Source organism: Coregonus clupeaformis, unplaced genomic scaffold, assembly GCF_020615455.1.
Source record: "Coregonus clupeaformis isolate EN_2021a unplaced genomic scaffold, ASM2061545v1 scaf0035, whole genome shotgun sequence".
Taxonomy (NCBI): domain Eukaryota; kingdom Metazoa; phylum Chordata; class Actinopteri; order Salmoniformes; family Salmonidae; genus Coregonus; species Coregonus clupeaformis.
The window spans coordinates 493,331-511,069 of NW_025533490.1; the positions used below are offsets into that span (position 1 = coordinate 493,331).

At 50.2% G+C, this 17,739-nt stretch overlaps 1 protein-coding gene across 1 annotated transcript in view; it reads left to right on the plus strand.

Moving 5' to 3' along the window:
• Window positions 1-10,237: 10,237 nt before the first annotated feature.
• The window catches only part of LOC121566118 (BICD family-like cargo adapter 1), a 49,073-nt gene continuing 41,571 nt past the window's right edge, over window positions 10,238-17,739 (plus strand). The window contains exon 1 of the mRNA XM_041876315.2: window positions 10,238-10,820. Within this exon, the coding sequence (XP_041732249.1) occupies window positions 10,569-10,820 (252 nt within the window). The 5' untranslated portion in view covers window positions 10,238-10,568. The remainder of the gene's footprint in view (window positions 10,821-17,739) is intronic.

Sequence of the window (17,739 nt, forward strand, 5' to 3'; positions counted from 1 at the left end):
GTCCTTCAATGCTGCAGACATTTTTTGGTACCCTTCCCCAGATCTGTGCCTCGACACAATCCTGTCTCGGAGCTCTACGGACAATTCCTTCGACCTCATGGCTTGGTTTTTGCTCTGACATGTACTGTCAACTGTGGGACCTTATATAAAGTGAGGAAAAAAAGTATTTGATCCCCTGCTGATTTTGTACGTTTGCCCACTGACAAAGAAATGATCAGTCTATTATTTTGATGGTAGGTTTATTTGAACAGTGAGAGACAGAATAACAACAACAAAATCCAGAAAAACGCATGTCAAAAATGTTATAAATTGATTTGCATTTTAATGAGGGAAATAAGTATTTGACCCCCTCTCAATCAGAAAGATCTCTGGCTCCCATGTGTCTTTTATACAGGTAACGTGCTGAGATTAGGAGCACATTAATCTCAGCTTGTTACCTGTATAAAAGACACCTGTCCACAGAAGCAATCAATTAATCAGATTCCAAACTCTCCACCATGGCCAAAACCAAAGAGCTCTCCAAGGATATCAGGGACAAGATTGTAGACCTACACAAGGCTGGAATGGGCTACAAGACCATCGCCTAGCAGCTTGGTGAAAAGGTGACAACAGTTGGTGCAATTATTCGCAAATGGAAGAAACACAAAATAACTGTCAATCTCCCTCGGCCTGGGGCTCCATGCAAGATCTCACCGCGTGGAGTTGCAATGATCATGAGAACGGTGAGGAATCAGCCCAGAACTACAGTGGGGGGAAAAAGTATTTAGTCAGCCACCAATTGTGCAAGTTCCGTCAAATCTTGGGTGAGAACCTCCTTCCCTCAGCCAGGGCATTGAAAATGGGTCGTGGATGGGTATTCCAGCATGACAATGACCCAAAACACACGGACAAGGCAACAAAGGAGTGGCTCAAGAAGAAGCACATTAAGGTCCTGGAGTGGCCAGTCTCCAGACCTTAATCACATAGAAGATCTGTGGAGGGAGCTGAAGGTTCGAGTTGCCAAATGTCAGCCTCGAAACCTTAATGACTTGGAGAAGATCTGCAAAGAGGAGTGGGACAAAATCCCTCCTGAGATGTGTGCAAACCTGGTGGCCAACTACAAGAAACGTCTGACCTCTGTGATTGCCAACAAGGGTTTTGCCACCAAGTACTAAGTCATGTTTTGCAGAGGGGTCAAATACTTATTTCCCTCATTAAAATGCAAATCAATTTTATACTGATAACAAGTTCAAACAGGTGCCATCCTACAATGTGATTTTCTGGATTTTTTTTCTCATTTTGTCTGTCATAGTTGACGTGTACCTATGATGAAAATTACAGGCCCCTCTCATCTTTTTAAGTGGGAGAACTTGCACAATTGGTGGCTGACTAAATACTTTTTTTCCCCACTGTAGTTCTGGGCTGATTCCTCACCGTTCTCATGATCATTGCAACTCTGTATATACTAGGCGGTGTCAGAGAAGGCCCAAAGAAAGTTACCCAAGTCACCCAATAGACTGTTCTCAATGCTACCGCACGGCAAGCAATACCGGAGCGCCAAGTCTAGGTCCAAAAAGGCTCCTTAACAGCCATAAGACTGCTGAACAAATAATAAAATGGACCCACAGACTATTTGCATTGACCCCCCCGCTTTGTTTTTACACTGCTGCTACTCGCTGTTTATTATCTATGCATAGTCACTTTACCCCTACCTACATGTACAAATTACCTCGACTAACCTGTACCCCCGCACATTGACTCGGTACCGGTACCCCCTGTATATAGCCTTATTGTTATTTTACTGTGTAACTTATTTTTTTTAAACATTAATTTAAATTTTTTAACTTTAGTGTATTTCGTAAATATTTTCTTAACTCTATTTTCTTAATACTTTATTGTTGGTTAAGGGCTTTCAAGTAAGCGTTTCACGGTAAGGTCTACACCTGTTCATGTGACAAATACAGTTTGATTTGATTTGATCAGTCCTTACATTTACATTTAAGCCATTCAGCAGATGCTCTTATCCAGAGCGACTTACAAATTGGTGCATTCAACTTAGGATAGCCAGTGGGACAACCACCACTGGGGGAGGGGGGGTGTAGAATGATTACTGTAAGACTATTCCAGGTATTCCTTAAAGAGGTAGGGTTTCAAGTGTCTCCGGAAGGTGGTCAGTGACTCCGCTGTCCTGGCGTCGTGGGGGAGCTTGTTCCACCATTGGGGTGCCAGAGCAGCGAATAGCTTTGACTGGGCTGAGCGGGAACTGTGCTTCCGTAGAGGTAGGGGGGGCTAGCATGCCAGAGGGGGATGAACGTAGTGCCCTCGTTTGGGCGTAGGGTCTGATCAGAGGCTGAAGGTAAGGAGGTGCCGTTCCACTCACAGCTCCGTAGGCAAGCACCATGGTTTTGTAGTAGATGCAAGCTTCAACTGGAAGCCAGTGGAGTGTGCGGAGGAGCGGGGTGACATGAGAGAACTTGAGAAGGTTGAACACCAGACGGGCTGCAGCGTTCTGGATAAGTTGTAGTGGTTTAATGGCACAGGCAGGGAGCCCAGCCAACAGTGAGTTGCAGTAATCCAGATGGGAGATGACAAGTGCCTGGATTAGGACCTGTGCCGCTTTCTGTGTAAGGTAGGGTCGTACTCTGCGAATGTTGTAGAGCATGAACCAGCAGGATCGGGTCACCGAAGAGGAAGAGCAGCTCCGTCTTGCCGAGGTTCAGCTTGAGGTGGTGATCCGACATCCACACTGATATGTCTGCCAGACATGCAGAGATGCGATTCGCCACCTGGTTATCAGAAGGGGGAAAGGAGAAAATATGGATATGACAGAGCCAAGTGACTTGGTGTATAGAGAGAAGGTCTGGAGAAGAGAGGAGGGGATAGGGTCAAGCGGGCAGGTTGTTGGGCGGCCGGCCGTCACAAGTCGCAAGATTTCATCTGGAGAGAAAGGGGAGAAAGAAGTCAAAGCATATGGTAGGGCAGTGTGAGCAGGACCAGCGGTGTCATTTGACTTAATAAATGAGGATCGGATGTCGTTAACCTTCTTTTCAAAATGGTTGACGAAGTCATCCACAGAGAGGTAGGAGGGAGGGGGAGGAGGAGGAGGATTCAGCAGGGAGGAGAAGGTGGCAAAGAGCTTCCTAGGGTTAAAGGCAGAGGCTTGAAATTTAGAGTGGTAGAAAGTGGCTTTAGCAGCAGAAACAGAGGAAGAACATTTAGAGAGGAGGGAGTGAAAAGATGACAGGTCCGCAGGGAGTCTAGTTTTCCTCAATTTCCGCTCTGCTGCCCGGAGCCCTGTTCTGTGAGCTCGCAATGAGTCGTCAAGCCACGGAGCAGGAGGGGAGGACCGAGCCAGCCGGGAGGATAGGGGACATAGAGAGTCAAAAGATGCAGAAAGTGAGGAGAGGAGGGTTGAGGAGGCAGAATCTGTAACGATCCCGGCAGTCTGAGTCGGGTCCTGTCTGTGGACTAGTTTTTCTGCTCGTGATCTCCAGTTTCCCGAGGGTTCTGGAACGCTCCGGGGAGCTCTCTTGATTTCCGCACCTGCATCCCATCAGCAATCTGCACACCTGGTCCTGATCATCACCCTTCTTAGGCTCTGGCCTAACATCCATTCCCTGCCGGATCGTTAGCCATGAACAGTAGGTTTACCAGAGTATCAGTCTTAGAGCTTCTAGCGTTAGTTTTGTTGTTTTGCACCTTGTTGGTTTGTTGTTTACTTACCTCCGTTTTGTTCCATCTGCAGTCACTCGTCCGGAACCTTCATCCAACCTCTGCCTGGTGGTCGGCGGCTGCCGAGCCGCGATTGGATCAACCACTGCACCCCCAACAACTAATCAACGCCGCCCGCTCTGTTCCTGGATTATTCAGCATCACTCTTGACTTTGTAAATAAACACTCACCTTCGTTTCAACTTACCTTGTCCTGGTCTGCTTCTGGGTTCTGGCTTTGTAACTCGTGACAGAACGATCCGGCCAGTAATGAACCCAGCGGACCTGGACTCTGTTCGCCATGCCATTACCCATCAGGAGAAGATGTTGGGCCATCATAGCACGGAGCTACAGGAGATCGCGTTGGCAGTTCGGAACCTTTCTACCGGTCTGACGGAGGTCCAGAACCAGCGCAAGTTTCCGGTGGAGGATCCACTACCGGTTTCACCCATCTCGCCTGCCGCGTCTGGAGCGGTGTCCTTCCGTGAGCCCAAGGTTCCGACGCCGGATAAATATGAGGGGGAGCTGGGAAGATGCCGTTTCTTTCCTTATGCAGTGTGGGTTAGTGTTCGATCTACAGCCCTACTCTTATGCCACAGACAAGGCTAGGATAGCCTTTGTGATTGAGTTGCTGCGTGGTCGAGCGCTGGAGTGGGCTTCAGCCGTTTGGGAACGACAAGACCCCTGCATGGCTTCATACCAGGGGTTCACGGCCGAGCTGAGGAAGCTTTTCGACCATTCCGTCCGAGGGAGGGGACGCAGCTAGGCGCCTGTTTTCGCTTCACCAAGGAACTGCGTGGCGTGGCCGACTTCGTGATCGAGTTCAAGACGTTGGCTGTGGAGAGTGGGTGGAATGAGGAGTCTCTGCAAGCGGCCTTTTACCAGGGTCTGTCGGAGCAGCTCAAGGATGAGTTGATCTCCTATCCGGAGCCTAGTGACCTGGACAGCTTGGTAGCCTTGTCTATTCGGGTGGATAATCGAGTCCGAGAGCGAAGGAGGGAGAAGCAATGGGGTCCGTCCAATCGATCAGCTTCTCAGGTTCCAGTCGGGTCGGGGATTGGACCAGAATACGTCGATCATCGTCCACCACACAGGATTAGTGGAGAGGTCCTGTCTCCGATTCGGAACCAATGCAAGTAGGGCGGCACGGGTTAACCAAGGAGGAACGCCAACTCAGACGTAGGACTAACTGTTGCCTCTACTGTGGTGGTTCGGGACATTACCTCGCCACCTGTTCCCGGCGGTCGTCCAAACTGCGCGGCTCGCTAAAGTTGGGAGGACTTTTAGCGAGCCAGTTTCGACCTCTCAATACCTCTGTCAGACCCCGTTTCCCGGCTACCCTTGTGAACAGGAATCAGAGCTTAGCGATTAACGCTTTTATCGATTCAGGTGCCGATGGAAGCTTTCTTGATGCCGAGTTGGTGGAACAGCTGGGGCTTTCCAAGGAGCAATTGCCGGAAGCCATTGAAGCGACCACTCTGAACGGCAGTAGTCTGGCACGTATCACGATGAGGACTGAACCGGTTAAGATGCTGTTGTCGGGGAATCATTCGGAGATGATTTCATTCTTCATTCTGCCGTCTTCCCATGTTCCTCTGGTCCTTGGATACCCCTGGCTGAAGGAACACAATCCCACGTTCGATTGGGTGACGGGCAAGGTAACGAGTTGGAGCCTTGATTGTCATGCTAACTGTCTCAAGACTGCCTGTCCCCATTCGGTTCCCAGTCAGGTGATTGAGGCTAAACCCCCAGATTTGTCCCTGGTTCCCGAGACATATCACGATTTGGGGGAAGTGTTCAGTAAGCAGAAGGCTCTGTCACTCCCTCCCCACCCGACCATATGATTGTGCCATCAACCTGTTCCCTGGAGCTGTCTACCCCAAGGGAAGGTTATACAGTATCTCCCGCCCTGAACGTGAGGCTTTGGAGACCTACATCAAGGAGTCCCTAGCTGCTGGTCTCGTTCGTCCCTCGTCATCACCCCCTGGGGGGCAGGATTCTTCTTTGTGGGTAAGAAGGATGGCTCTCTTCGACCGTGTATTGATTATCGGGGGTTGAATGACATCACGGTCAAGAACAAGTATCCCCTGCCCTTGATGAGTTCTGCCTTCGACTCCTTACAGGGTGCTACGGTGTTCACCAAGCTAGACCTACGCAATGCGTATCACATGGTCCCGGATCAGAGAGGGAGACGAGTGGTTGACGGGTTTCAATACACCGATGGGTCACTCGGTATCAGGTGATGCCGTTTGGACTGACCAATGCTCCAGCGGTATTCCAGAGTATGGTGAACGACGTCCTGAGAGATATGATCGGTCTCTTTGTGTTTGTTTATCTGGATGACATTCTGATCTTCTCGAAGGAACCTTCCGACCACGTCCAGCATGTCCGGCAGGTTCTGCAGCGATTGTTGGAGAATCGCCTGTTCGTGAAGGCCGAGAAGTGCGAGTTTCACGCCCACCGACATCCTTTCTCGGGTACATCATCTCCAGGGGAGAGATTAGGATGGACCAGGAGAAGGTTAGAGCGGTCCTGGAATGGGCCCAGCCCGATACGAGATTGCAGCTCCAGAGATTTTTTGGGGTTTGCAATTTCTACCGCAGATTCATCCGGGGATTACAGCCGTGTGGCCGCTCCGTTAACTGCCTTGACTTCCAGTATCAGGAGCTTCAAGTGGAATCCGGAGGCGGATCGAAGCGTTTCTGGATTTGAAGAGGCGATTCACCAACGCACCGATTCTCTCTCAACCGGACACGGCCCGTCAGTTCGTCGTTGAAGTGGGACGCGTCTGATGTGGGGAGTTGGCGCCATCCTGTCGCAGCGATGCTCCACGGACAGTAAACTCCATCCCTGCGCCTACTACTCTCGTCGCCTTTCGCCTGCGGAGAGGAATTACGATGTGGGTAACCGGGAGCTTCGCGGTGAAACTTGCCTTGGAGGAGTGGCGCCACTGGTTGGAGGGGGCGGAGCAACCGTTTATTGTCTGGACTGACCACAAGAATCTTGCTTACGTGCAATCGGCTAGACGTCTCAACTCCCGTCAGGCCAGGTGGTCGTTGTTCTTCGGACGATTCAATTTTTTCCCTGACGTTCCGACCTGGATCTAAGAACGGCAAGGCGGACGCCTTGTCTCGGATGTTCTCCAAGACGGAGGAGAGTGGGTCCAAGACCGAGACAATTCTCCCCGGAACTGCGTCGTGGGAGCTGTTAGGTGGAAGATTGAGGAGGAGGTGATGGCGGCCCTTCGGACGCAGCCCGGTCCCGGTAACGGTCCACCCGGTCGGTTGTTTGTGCCTGAGTCGGTTCGTCCCTGCGGTCCTCAAATGGTCCCACGCCAGCAAGATGGCTTGTCACCCTGGCGTGGCTCGGACGATGGCGTTTCTTCGCAGACGTTTTTGGTGGCCTGCCATGGCCGAGGATACTCGGGGTTATGTTGCTGCCTGTCCAGTGTGTGCGCAGAATAAGAGTACCAATCGGCCCAGCTCTGGACTACTTCACCCCCTTCCTATTCCCCGGCGACCATGGTCGCATCTGGCCCTGGACTTTGTCACTGGGTTGCCCGCTTCTGAGGGGAACACGGTCGTTCTGACTATCGTGGACAGATTCAGCAAGTTCGCCCACTTTGTGCCAATTGCCAAGCTTCCCTCTGCCTCGGAGACGTCCGAGATCCTGGTTAGGGAGGTTTTCAGGGTCCACGGTTTGCCCAGTGATATCGTTTCCGACCGTGGCCCTCAGTTTACCTCTGCTGTCTGGAAGTCCTTCTGTTTGGCCATTGGAGCTACAGTCAGTCTCACATCTGGTTTTCACCCCCAATCTAATGGTCAGGCGGAGAGAGCCAACCAGAAGATGGAATCCACGCTACGCTGCCTGGCCTCTTCCAACCCCACCTCCTGGGTCTCTCAGTTGCCTTGGGTTGAGTATGCCCACAATACTCTCCCTACATCTGCCACTGGGATGTCTCCCTTCCAGTGCCTGTATGGCTACCAACCTCCCTTGTTCCCTTCTCAGGAGAAGGAGCTCTCAGTGCCTTCTGTTCAGGCCCATATTCGTCGTTGCCACCGGACCTGGCATCGGGCCAGAAAGGCACTCCTTAGGAGTTTCGGACCGGTATCAGCTCCAGGCGAATCGTCGCCGGATCCCCGCTCCCACCTATACCATCGGAGATAGGGTCTGGTTGGCCACCACGGGATCTTCCTTTACGGACTGAGTCTAGGAAGTTGTTACCGAAGTTCATTGGCCCGTTTGTGGTGGAGAAGGTGATCAATCCGGTGGCAGTTCGACTCAAACTCCCGAGGACGCTCAGAGTCCATCCCACCTTTCATGTCTCCTGCCTCAAGCCTGTTTTCCTCAGTCCTCTGTTGCCTCCTCCGCCTCCTCCTCCTCCTCCTCGGATGATCGGAGGTGGTCCTGCCTACACGGTGCGACGCATCATGGATTCCAGACGGGCGGGGCCGGGGTTTCCAGTATCTCGTGGACTGGGAGGGGTATGGTCCTGAAGAGAGGAGTTGGATTCCGCGGCGACAGATCCTAGATGCTGACCTCATCCGTGACTTCTACCGCCTCCATCCTGGCGCTCCGGGAGTCCGCCCGGTGGCGTTCGTCGGAGGGGGGGTACTGTAACGATCCCGGCAGTCTGAGTCGGGTCCTGTCTGTGGACTAGTTTTTCTGCTCGTGATCTCCAGTTTCCCGAGGGTTCTGGAACGCTCCGGGGAGCTCTCTTGATTTCCGCACCTGCATCCCATCAGCAATCTGCACACCTGGTCCTGATCATCACCCTTCTTAGGCTCTGGCCTAACATCCATTCCCTGCCGGATCGTTAGCCATGAACAGTAGGTTTACCAGAGTATCAGTCTTAGAGCTTCTAGCGTTAGTTTTGTTGTTTTGCACCTTGTTGGTTTGTTGTTTACTTACCTCCGTTTTGTTCCATCTGCAGTCACTCGTCCGGAACCTTCATCCAACCTCTGCCTGGTGGTCGGCGGCTGCCGAGCCATGATTGGATCAACCACTGCACCCCCAACAACTAATCAACGCCGCCCGCTCTGTTCCCTGGATTATTCAGCATCACTCTTGACTTTGTAAATAAACACTCACCTTCGTTTCAACTTACCTTGTCCTGGTCTGCTTCTGGGTTCTGGCTTTGTAACTCGTGACAGAATCAGGAGATCGGAGGGAGAAGGATTTAGCAGAGGGAAGAGATGATAGGATGGAAGAGGAGAGAGTAGCGGGAGAGAGAGAGCGAAGGTTGCGACGGCACATTACCATCTGAGTAGGGGCAGAGTGAGTAGTGTTGGAGGAGAGCGAGAGAGAAAAGGATACAAAGTAGTGGTCGGAGACTTGGAGTGGAGTTGCAGTGAGATTAGTAGAAGAACAGGATCTAGTAAAGATGAGGTCAAGCGTATTGCCTGCCTTGTGAGTAGGGGGGGGGACGGTGAGAGGGTGAGGTCAAAAGAGGAAAGGAGTGGAAAGAAGAAGGCAGAGAGAAATGAGTCAAAGGCAGACGTAGGGAGGTTAAAGCCACCCAGAACTGTGAGGGGTGAGCCATCCACAGGAAAGGAATTTATCAAGGCGTCAAGCTCATTGATGAACTCTCCAAGGGAACCTTGGATTATGAACCTTAGTTCATAATCTTTCATACAGAAGGCTAGTGTAGCCTAGTTAGACTGTTCATTTTTACATTTACATTTACTGTTCAGCAACCAAGGAAGACTGATAGCACCAACTTAATCACTTGCAACCTTCTATATCAGAGACCTCACAGGGATACATTAGCTTTCAAATAAAAGTTAGTTATAGATTTAAAAAATTTGATTGTGCTGTCTGTTATAGAGACCATTGACTCTGAGTAGGCAAGGATATGTGTGTCCTCGCAGACCTCATACTGTGATACCTCTCTGTATAGCCTAGTCCTTGAGTCCCCTTATTTAGTGCTTAGGGCCCATGTGTGGCACCCTGCCACGCTTTCGGCACAATCCCTTTAATCAGGAGCCTATGAATTGCGCAGAGACAATGGGAACAATAGGCTTCAGAGCAGACAAGCCTTGATGTACAGTCTCCATGTGAGCCCCCCCTTCCGTGGCATATGTACAGATGCCCTGGAAACAATGGCAGTGCCATGCATCAGGATGCTGTGTCTTTTATTGTGGTGCCGCTGGCCCCTGCTCCCTCAAGCCTTGTTGGGGCTGACCTCTGACCACAGGGTAGTGCTTATACAAAGGAGCGGGACACGTTCCCAATGCAGACACGGGCTGGACTGCAACTCAGCAGGGGTTAGCTCTGGATCTGTCCACACAGGGTGCCGTTTGTTCAAGGACTGACTCACTGGTATGAAAGAGAACATGACTGAGACAGAGGCATCATGAAGATGACAGAGAGGGAAGGTCAACAAATGTCTAATACTCTATATCTAATAGGTGACTATTAGTTAGGCCAATTGAATAGCAATCTGATTTAGTCAGTTATTGGACAATAATAATAATAAACCATTTTCTAATTGGGATGAAAATGTTAGGTTAGCACACTTTTATTGCAGCGGACAGTAACTGATTTGAAGTGTCAAATGTATATGTTTAGGGTGGTACAAACAGACTTCCGAAAGGCAACTGTTGCACAGCGCCGCGTCGGGACGCGCAGGTTTAAGGTGCAATGGATTCCCTGGGGACCAGTCTACTTTGACTCGCATCATACTGGAGAGACCGGCTTGTCAAACCACAGGTTCATTCGCACATAGGCTGTGGTAAAGCGCACCGGGGCTTAGGCAACCGCTAAATAGTTGTTACAATGAAACTGAATGACTGAGTTGACAAATATGGCACAATGTTAGGTTTTTAGATTTTAAATATCAAATATTATTATTAGGTTATTTCCATAAAATCAGGAGCTATGGATCGACTTGGTAAATGGAGTTTCAAACCGAAGAAGATGGAAGTTGAATTGGAGGATGATTTTTATTTGGATTATGATGCGGAAGAAATATCTGATTATCAAGACCCCAATGAACTTTTAGCTGCTTTAAATCAAAAGGAGGAAGACGTCCTTTTGGCGGCCCAGCTGGGAAATGCATTGCTTTTGGAAAATCGTCAGTTGAAGGAACAGCGCGACACAGTTCATGAACAGTATGCAGACAAACTTGAGGTAAGAGAGACGTGTCAAAAGAAACCCCTTGTGTTGTACGAGATGATGAAGTTTGTGAATGTGTCATGCGCGCTTGTTCCCATCTTTATTTGAAAACATAATTTACAAGCGCATCAAATTTAGATCTTGAGAAGTAGGTCTACGCAATGAGTCAATTTGTAAACCATTGTTCAAGATTTCTTTCGAAAGGGTTTATAAAAAAAAAAAATTTAGGCTAGGTTTTTCTCATTTTCTTTACATTTCTCAGGCGACTATGTGACTGCAAATGTGTGACAATTAATCACTGAGAGAATTATAACATTATAGTTAAGTACGATACTGGTTTCTAACTACCTCACTACTCTGGCATGTTGATAATCATTCCAGACAGAGCAAGTCACAGTATCAACCAATGTTTTGACTATGTTAACAGCCATTGATATACGGTGCATTTCGCTGCACCTGCAATAACATCTGCAAAACGTGTACACGACCAATACTATTTTATTTGCTGTGTTGACATATAAAACAAGGGAAACAACAACAAACAAGTCTTTACATCATGCAAGTATTTATAATACAATATACTGTATAAATAGGCAATTATAAAGCAGCACAATTTCACCAAACTTCAGGTTCACCTTTGATAATATTCACTAAGATATCATAGGTGGATGGATGGATCTAGTATTCTTAGGGGGCTACCGCCATGTGATCATGAGTTAAAGAGGCTAGCTCGTCCCTCTTCAAAGGAGATGTCATAAGAATGTATTGAGTCTGAGCTTCCTCGTAAAACAAAGACCAATGTTATTACACACAATGCACTCTTTCTCTGCTCTCTGAAAAGCTCTTTTGTGTTTGTGCGATAAGCCTGAGTTCCACGCACCCGGTCCCCTCCCTTTCACTCACAGGGTTGCCAATTAATATGGACATCTCATTAGAACAGCACATAGATGTATTCAATAAATGGCTCCCTCCATGTGAGGACAAGTATATACAGTGCCTTCAGAAAATATTCACACCCCTTGACATTTTCCACATTTTGTTGTGTTACCGCCTGAATTTATAATGGATTAAATTGATAATTTCGGTCACTGGCCTCCACACAATACCCCATAATATCAAAGTGGATTTTTTTTAATTTAAAGTTTTGTGACGTTTTATTACATTTCACATTCACAGATGTGGCAGGCATAAATAATATAATATAATAAAATATAAAACAAAACAAACAAATTTGCAGCAGCACTATATGTGATCATGTTAGCTATTTCCAGCTTTAGCTGAGACAACAAGCAAATAATTAGTTTATACAGCACCTTACACAACATGTATATACACTAATTTCCCTAATCATCCCATTCACTCTGTCCAATTTGAAATATAATTGATTATTGGAGACCAGAGTCTATCAAACCTGGGCTGTCTCTTGCGGAGGTCATAAGTGAGCTTTTCAAGAGGAAGAAAGTCAACAATCTGGTCAATCCACTTTTTAAATGTAGGAGAAGAATTAGAAGCCCACAGTAGGAGAATACATTTCTTAGCAAAGTATGTGATAGTCATAAACACATTTTCTCTGTCTGGATCAAGAACAAAGTCCTGCTGGGCATTAAGAAGATAGAGACACGGGTTCATATCAAACTGTACATCTAATATTTTCTGTGCAGCAGTATGTATAGATTGACAAAATCTGGTAATCTCTCTACAACTCCAAAATACATGCATATAGGTTCCACTTTCAGAGGTACATCTTTTACAAGCAGGAGACATTTCTGTATTCATTCTATGGAGTCTCACTGGAGTGTAATAAAATGATATAGGCGTCCTTCCTAACTCAGTTGCTGGAGAGGAAGGCCAATGGTGACTTTAAAACAGTAACAGAGTTTAATGTCTCTGATAGGAGAAAACTGAGGATGGATCCACAACATTGTAGTTACTCCACAATACTAACCTAATTGACAGACTGAACATAAGGAAGCCTGTACAGATCACAAATATTCCAAAACATGCATCCGGTTTGCAATAAGAGACAAAGTAAAACTGCAAAAAATGTGGCAAAGAAATGTACTTTATGTCCTGAATACAAAGCGTTATGTTTGGGGAAAATCCAACACATCACTGAGTACCACTCTTCATATTTTCAAGCATGGTGGTGGCTGCATCATGTTATGGGTATGCTTGTCATCGGCAAGGAATTGGGAGTTTTTTATGATAAAAAGAATAGAGCTAAGCAGAGGCAAAATCCTAGAGGAAAACCTGGTTCAGTCTGCTTTCCAATATGTCATGAGCCCTCTCACTCCACCGGGTTACCACCTTAATGTGTTTCCACTATCTTCCACTCTGCTCATCTCTCTCTCTCTACTCAGCCTAACGAGCTCCACCTGTCCCTGCTCTGCTCGGCTCTAATTACTCTGCCAGCTGCGCTGCATTACCCACTAACCTCTCCCAGTATTTAAAGTCCCGTCTTTCAGCTCTCCTTTGTCAGATCGTCTGCAAAGCTCACACCCCGGAACCTGTGTGCTCGCGCTTCTGGCTCACCCTTGTTTTGTGACCCCGGACCTGCCTGATTCTTGGATACTCTTCTGCCCCAGGAAAACCAGACCTGCTTTCTGCCATTACGACTCCTGACTACTCTTCGACCCCGGTAACTCTGACCAGCCTTCTGCCTTGCTACAACGTATTTGGATTTCCCTTGAACTGTACTTCTGCCTTGTTTCATCCGCCCCGTTGTGTCTGTGTTTCCTCCCCCAGGACTTCTGGACCACCAACCACCGGCGTCATCGGACGCATCGCTGCCACTGGGGGGCACAGACCCAGCACATTGGACGGGATAACCCCTGGAGCCTTCACTCACTCCCTACTTCCCTTTTCCCTTAAGTTTTAATAAACTTTCTGGTGTGACGCAATTGTGGTCCTCTTGTCGTCTGTCTGAACCGTGACAGTACGATCTGACCATCATGGACTCAGCGCACACTTCCCCCGACATGGAAACCGAAGAACCTGAGCAACCCACCGCCATGCTACGCCTGGAACACACTGAGAGAGAGCTAGGCCGCATGAGCGGCGACATCACCTCTCTGCTTCAGGTCGGCCACCAACAGCATCAGCAGTTCCAGCAGCACCAGCAGCAGTCCCAGCAGCAGCAACAACAACTCGCCAGGATCATCCAACTCCTCACCAACCTTACCCCAGCCAGTCTGCCCACCAGCCCTGCCTCCGAGTTACCTGCCCCGGTCATTTCAGCCGCTGCCCCGGAACCCAAGATTGGAAACCCCGAGCGGTTCAACGGCGATTCTACCCAGGTCCGGCCATTCCTGACTAGCTGCCGACTTCAGTTCTCCTTGCAGCCAAGGACCTTCGCCACGGAGGGGCTAGGGTCGGGTATGCCATCACTCACCTGACGGGCCGAGCTCGACTCTGGGGAACAGCAGAGTTCGAACGTCAAACCCCCGCATGTGCAACCTTCGACCTGTTTGCTGAGGAGATGCTGAAGGTGTTTGACCTGGATTCACCCACCGCAGAGGCGTCTCGTGAACTGTTCAGTATTCGACAAGGCAGACGTACAGTCGCAGACCATTCCATCGACTTCCGAACCCTGGCAAGACGAAGTTCTTGGAACACACCATCGTTGGTGGACGCGTTCTTCCATAGCTTGGCTGACTATATCAAGGACGCAGTTGGTCTCCCATGAACTGCCTTCCACTCTTGATGAAGCCATCGCACTGACTGTCCGGATCGACAGAAGGATACAGACCCGTCGTCGTGAGAGGGGGCGCCAAGGTCCACCAACTACCGGCATTCGGAGAGATCCGACTGGGCTCCTGTCAGCTACTGCCACTCACCCAAGTCAGCTTGATCAGTCTGAGCCTATGGAGATTGGGCGAGCCTCTCTCACTCCTGCAGAGCGCCAGCGCCGCTTCACCTCAAACCTCTGCCTCTATTGTGGAGGTGATGGACATCGTGTGGTAACCTGCCCTTTAAAAGCCGAAGCTCACCGGGCATAGGGGGAGTCCGGTTGAGCTCAATGACCATCCAGTCCTCCGACCGCAAACCCTTGCTGCAAGTTCACCTCCGCCTCTCTGACTCTACTCACACCCTGGCTGCTCTGGTGGATTCTGGCGCCCGAAGCCAACATAATGGACATCAAGCTGGCACGCTAACTGGGACTGGAGAACCTCCGTTTGACACCTCCTATTCCTGCCCGGGCACTGGACGGACACTTACTCGGATCGGTCACTCATGTCACGGCCCCGGTCTTGATGGGTCTGTCCGAAACCATCAAGAAACTATCCAGTTTCACCTGCTCCCCTCTCCAGGCCAACCCCTCATCCTGGGTTACCCATGGCTCCGCCCGGCACAACCCTCAGCTCGACTGGGTGACCGGGGTGATCAGGGAGTGGGGAGAGGACTGCCACCGAACCTGCCTGCTTGCTGCCGCACTCCCCCCTCGGCCAGTACCTACTAACTCCGCCCCTGACCTCTCCCATGTCCCAGAATGCTACCATGGTCTCAGAGAAGTGTTTAACAAAGCAAGAGCCACATCTCTGCCCCCTCACCGACCGTACGACTGTGCCATCGACCTCCTCCCTGGAACAGCCCCTCCAAGGGGCCGTCTTTATTCGTTGTCTGCTCCTGAAAGAAGGTCCATGGAGGACTACATCAATGACTCTCTGTCCACAGGATTGATCCGTTCATCTTCATCTCCGGCTGGTGCTGGCTTCTTCTTTGTGGGGAAGAGGGACGGATCTCTTCGCCCCTGCATCGACTACAGGGGACTCAACGACATCACAGTGAAAAACCGTTACCCTCTCCCTCTGCTCACCTCTGCTTTTGAGTTGCTCCAGGGAGCCACTGTTTTTACCAAGTTGGATCTCAGAAACGCTTACCACCTAGTGCGGATCCGGGAGGGAGATGAATGGAAGACCGCATTCAATACACCAACAGGCCACTACGAGTATCTGGTTATGCCTTTTGGCCTCACCAATGCTCCTGCTGTGTTCCAGGCTCTAGTGAATGATGTACTGCGGGACATGTTAAACAAGTTTGTCTTCGTTTACCTGGATGACATCTTAATCTACTCCAGAAACCTGTCTGAACACACCCGCCATGTCCAGCAAGTCCTTCATCGTCTTCTGGAGAATTCCCTCTACGCCAAGGCAGAGAAATGTGAGTTTCACGTCAAGACAGTGGCCTTCCTGGGGTACATAGTGGCAGAGGGAAGTATCCAAATGGATCCTGCCAAAGTATCAGCAGTCACGTCATGGCCAGTTCCGGAGAACAGAAAGAAGCTGCAACAGTTTCTGGGGTTTGCTAACTTCTATAGAAAGTTTATCCGGAACTACAGTACCGTTGCTGCCCCTCTCACTGCTCTAACCAGCACCAAGCAACCCTTCACCTGGACCCCAGCAGCCGACAAGGCCTTCAGTACCCTCAAGGTAAGGTTCACCTCCGCTCCCATCCTCCAGATGCCTGACGTGGACCGGCAATTCATTGTGGAGGTGGACGCCTCGGATGTGGGAGTTGGTGCTGTGATTTCTCAGTGGGCTGCGGAGGATAGGAAGCTCCATCCCTGTGCCTTTTTCTCACGTCGGTTGTCCCCCTCTGAGTGCAATTACGACATAGGGAACCGAGAGCTGCTGGCTGTGAAGCTTGCCTTGGAGGAGTGGCGTCACTGGCTGGAGGGGTCCACCATTCCATTTCTCGTTTGGACCGATCATAAGAACTTGGAGTACATCCGCACGGCCAAACGGTTGAACTCCAGGCAGTCCCGCTGGGCCCTGTTCTTCACCAGGTTTAATTTCACTCTGTCATACCGGCCTGGATCACGCAACACCAAGCCAGACGCCCTCTCCCGTCAATTCCAGAAGGATGACAACCCCTCCAAGGATCCTGTGTCGATTCTGCCAAGTCCCTGCATCGTAGCAGCTCTGACCTGGGCTGTTGAGGAACAGGTGCTGGAAGCTCTCCGTAACCAGCCCGGTCCCAGCACTTGCCCAGCTGACCGCCTTTTTGTCCCCGAAAACCTAAGGTCCCAGGTCGTTCAGTGGGGACATGACTCCCGCCTAGCTTGTCACCCTGGCTCCACCCGCACTTACAACCTGCTCGCCCAGAGGTTCTGGTGGCCCGCTCTGAGAAAGGATGTACGGGAATTCGTCCAAGCCTGCCCCATCTGCAACCAACACAAGTCGTCCTGCCAGCCCCCAGCCGGATTGCTGCAGCCCCTGCCTGTGCCCAGACGTCCCTGGTCTCACATCGCCCTTGACTTTGTCACGGGGCTGCCCCCTTCAAGGGGCAAGACCGTCATTCTCACCATAGTTGACCGATTCAGCAAGATGGCACACTTCATTCCCCTCCCCAAGCTCCCAACCGCCAAGGAGACCGCCCAGGTGGTCCTGGAACACGTCTTCCGGATCCACGGACTGCCAAAGGATGTAGTTTCTGACCGTGGTCCACAATTCTCCTCCGCTTTTTGGAAGGAGTTCTGTCACCTGCTGGGAGCCACAGTCAGTCTGACTTCCGGATTCCATCCCCAATCCAATGGGCAGTCAGAGCGGGCAAATCAGGAGCTCGAGAAGGCACTGCGATGCATGACTTCACGCAACCCCCCACTCCTGGTCGCAGCAATTGACATGGGTGGAGTACGCACACAATTCTCTGACCTGCTCTGCCATCGGTATGTCCCCTTTCCAATGTGTTTATGGATACCAGCCTCCTCTATTTGCCAGTCAGGAAGGGGAGGTTACTTGCCCATCTGCACTTGCGTTTGCCCGTCGATGTCGCCGCACCTGGTCACAGGCCCGAGCCACACTTCTCAGATCCGTTTGCCAGCTACACTACCGGGGCCAACCGTCGGAGAATCCCTGCTCCCACCTACCATGTTGGTCAAAGGGTGTGGTTGTCGTCAAGGAACCTGCCACTCAGGGTGGAGTCGCAGAAGTTG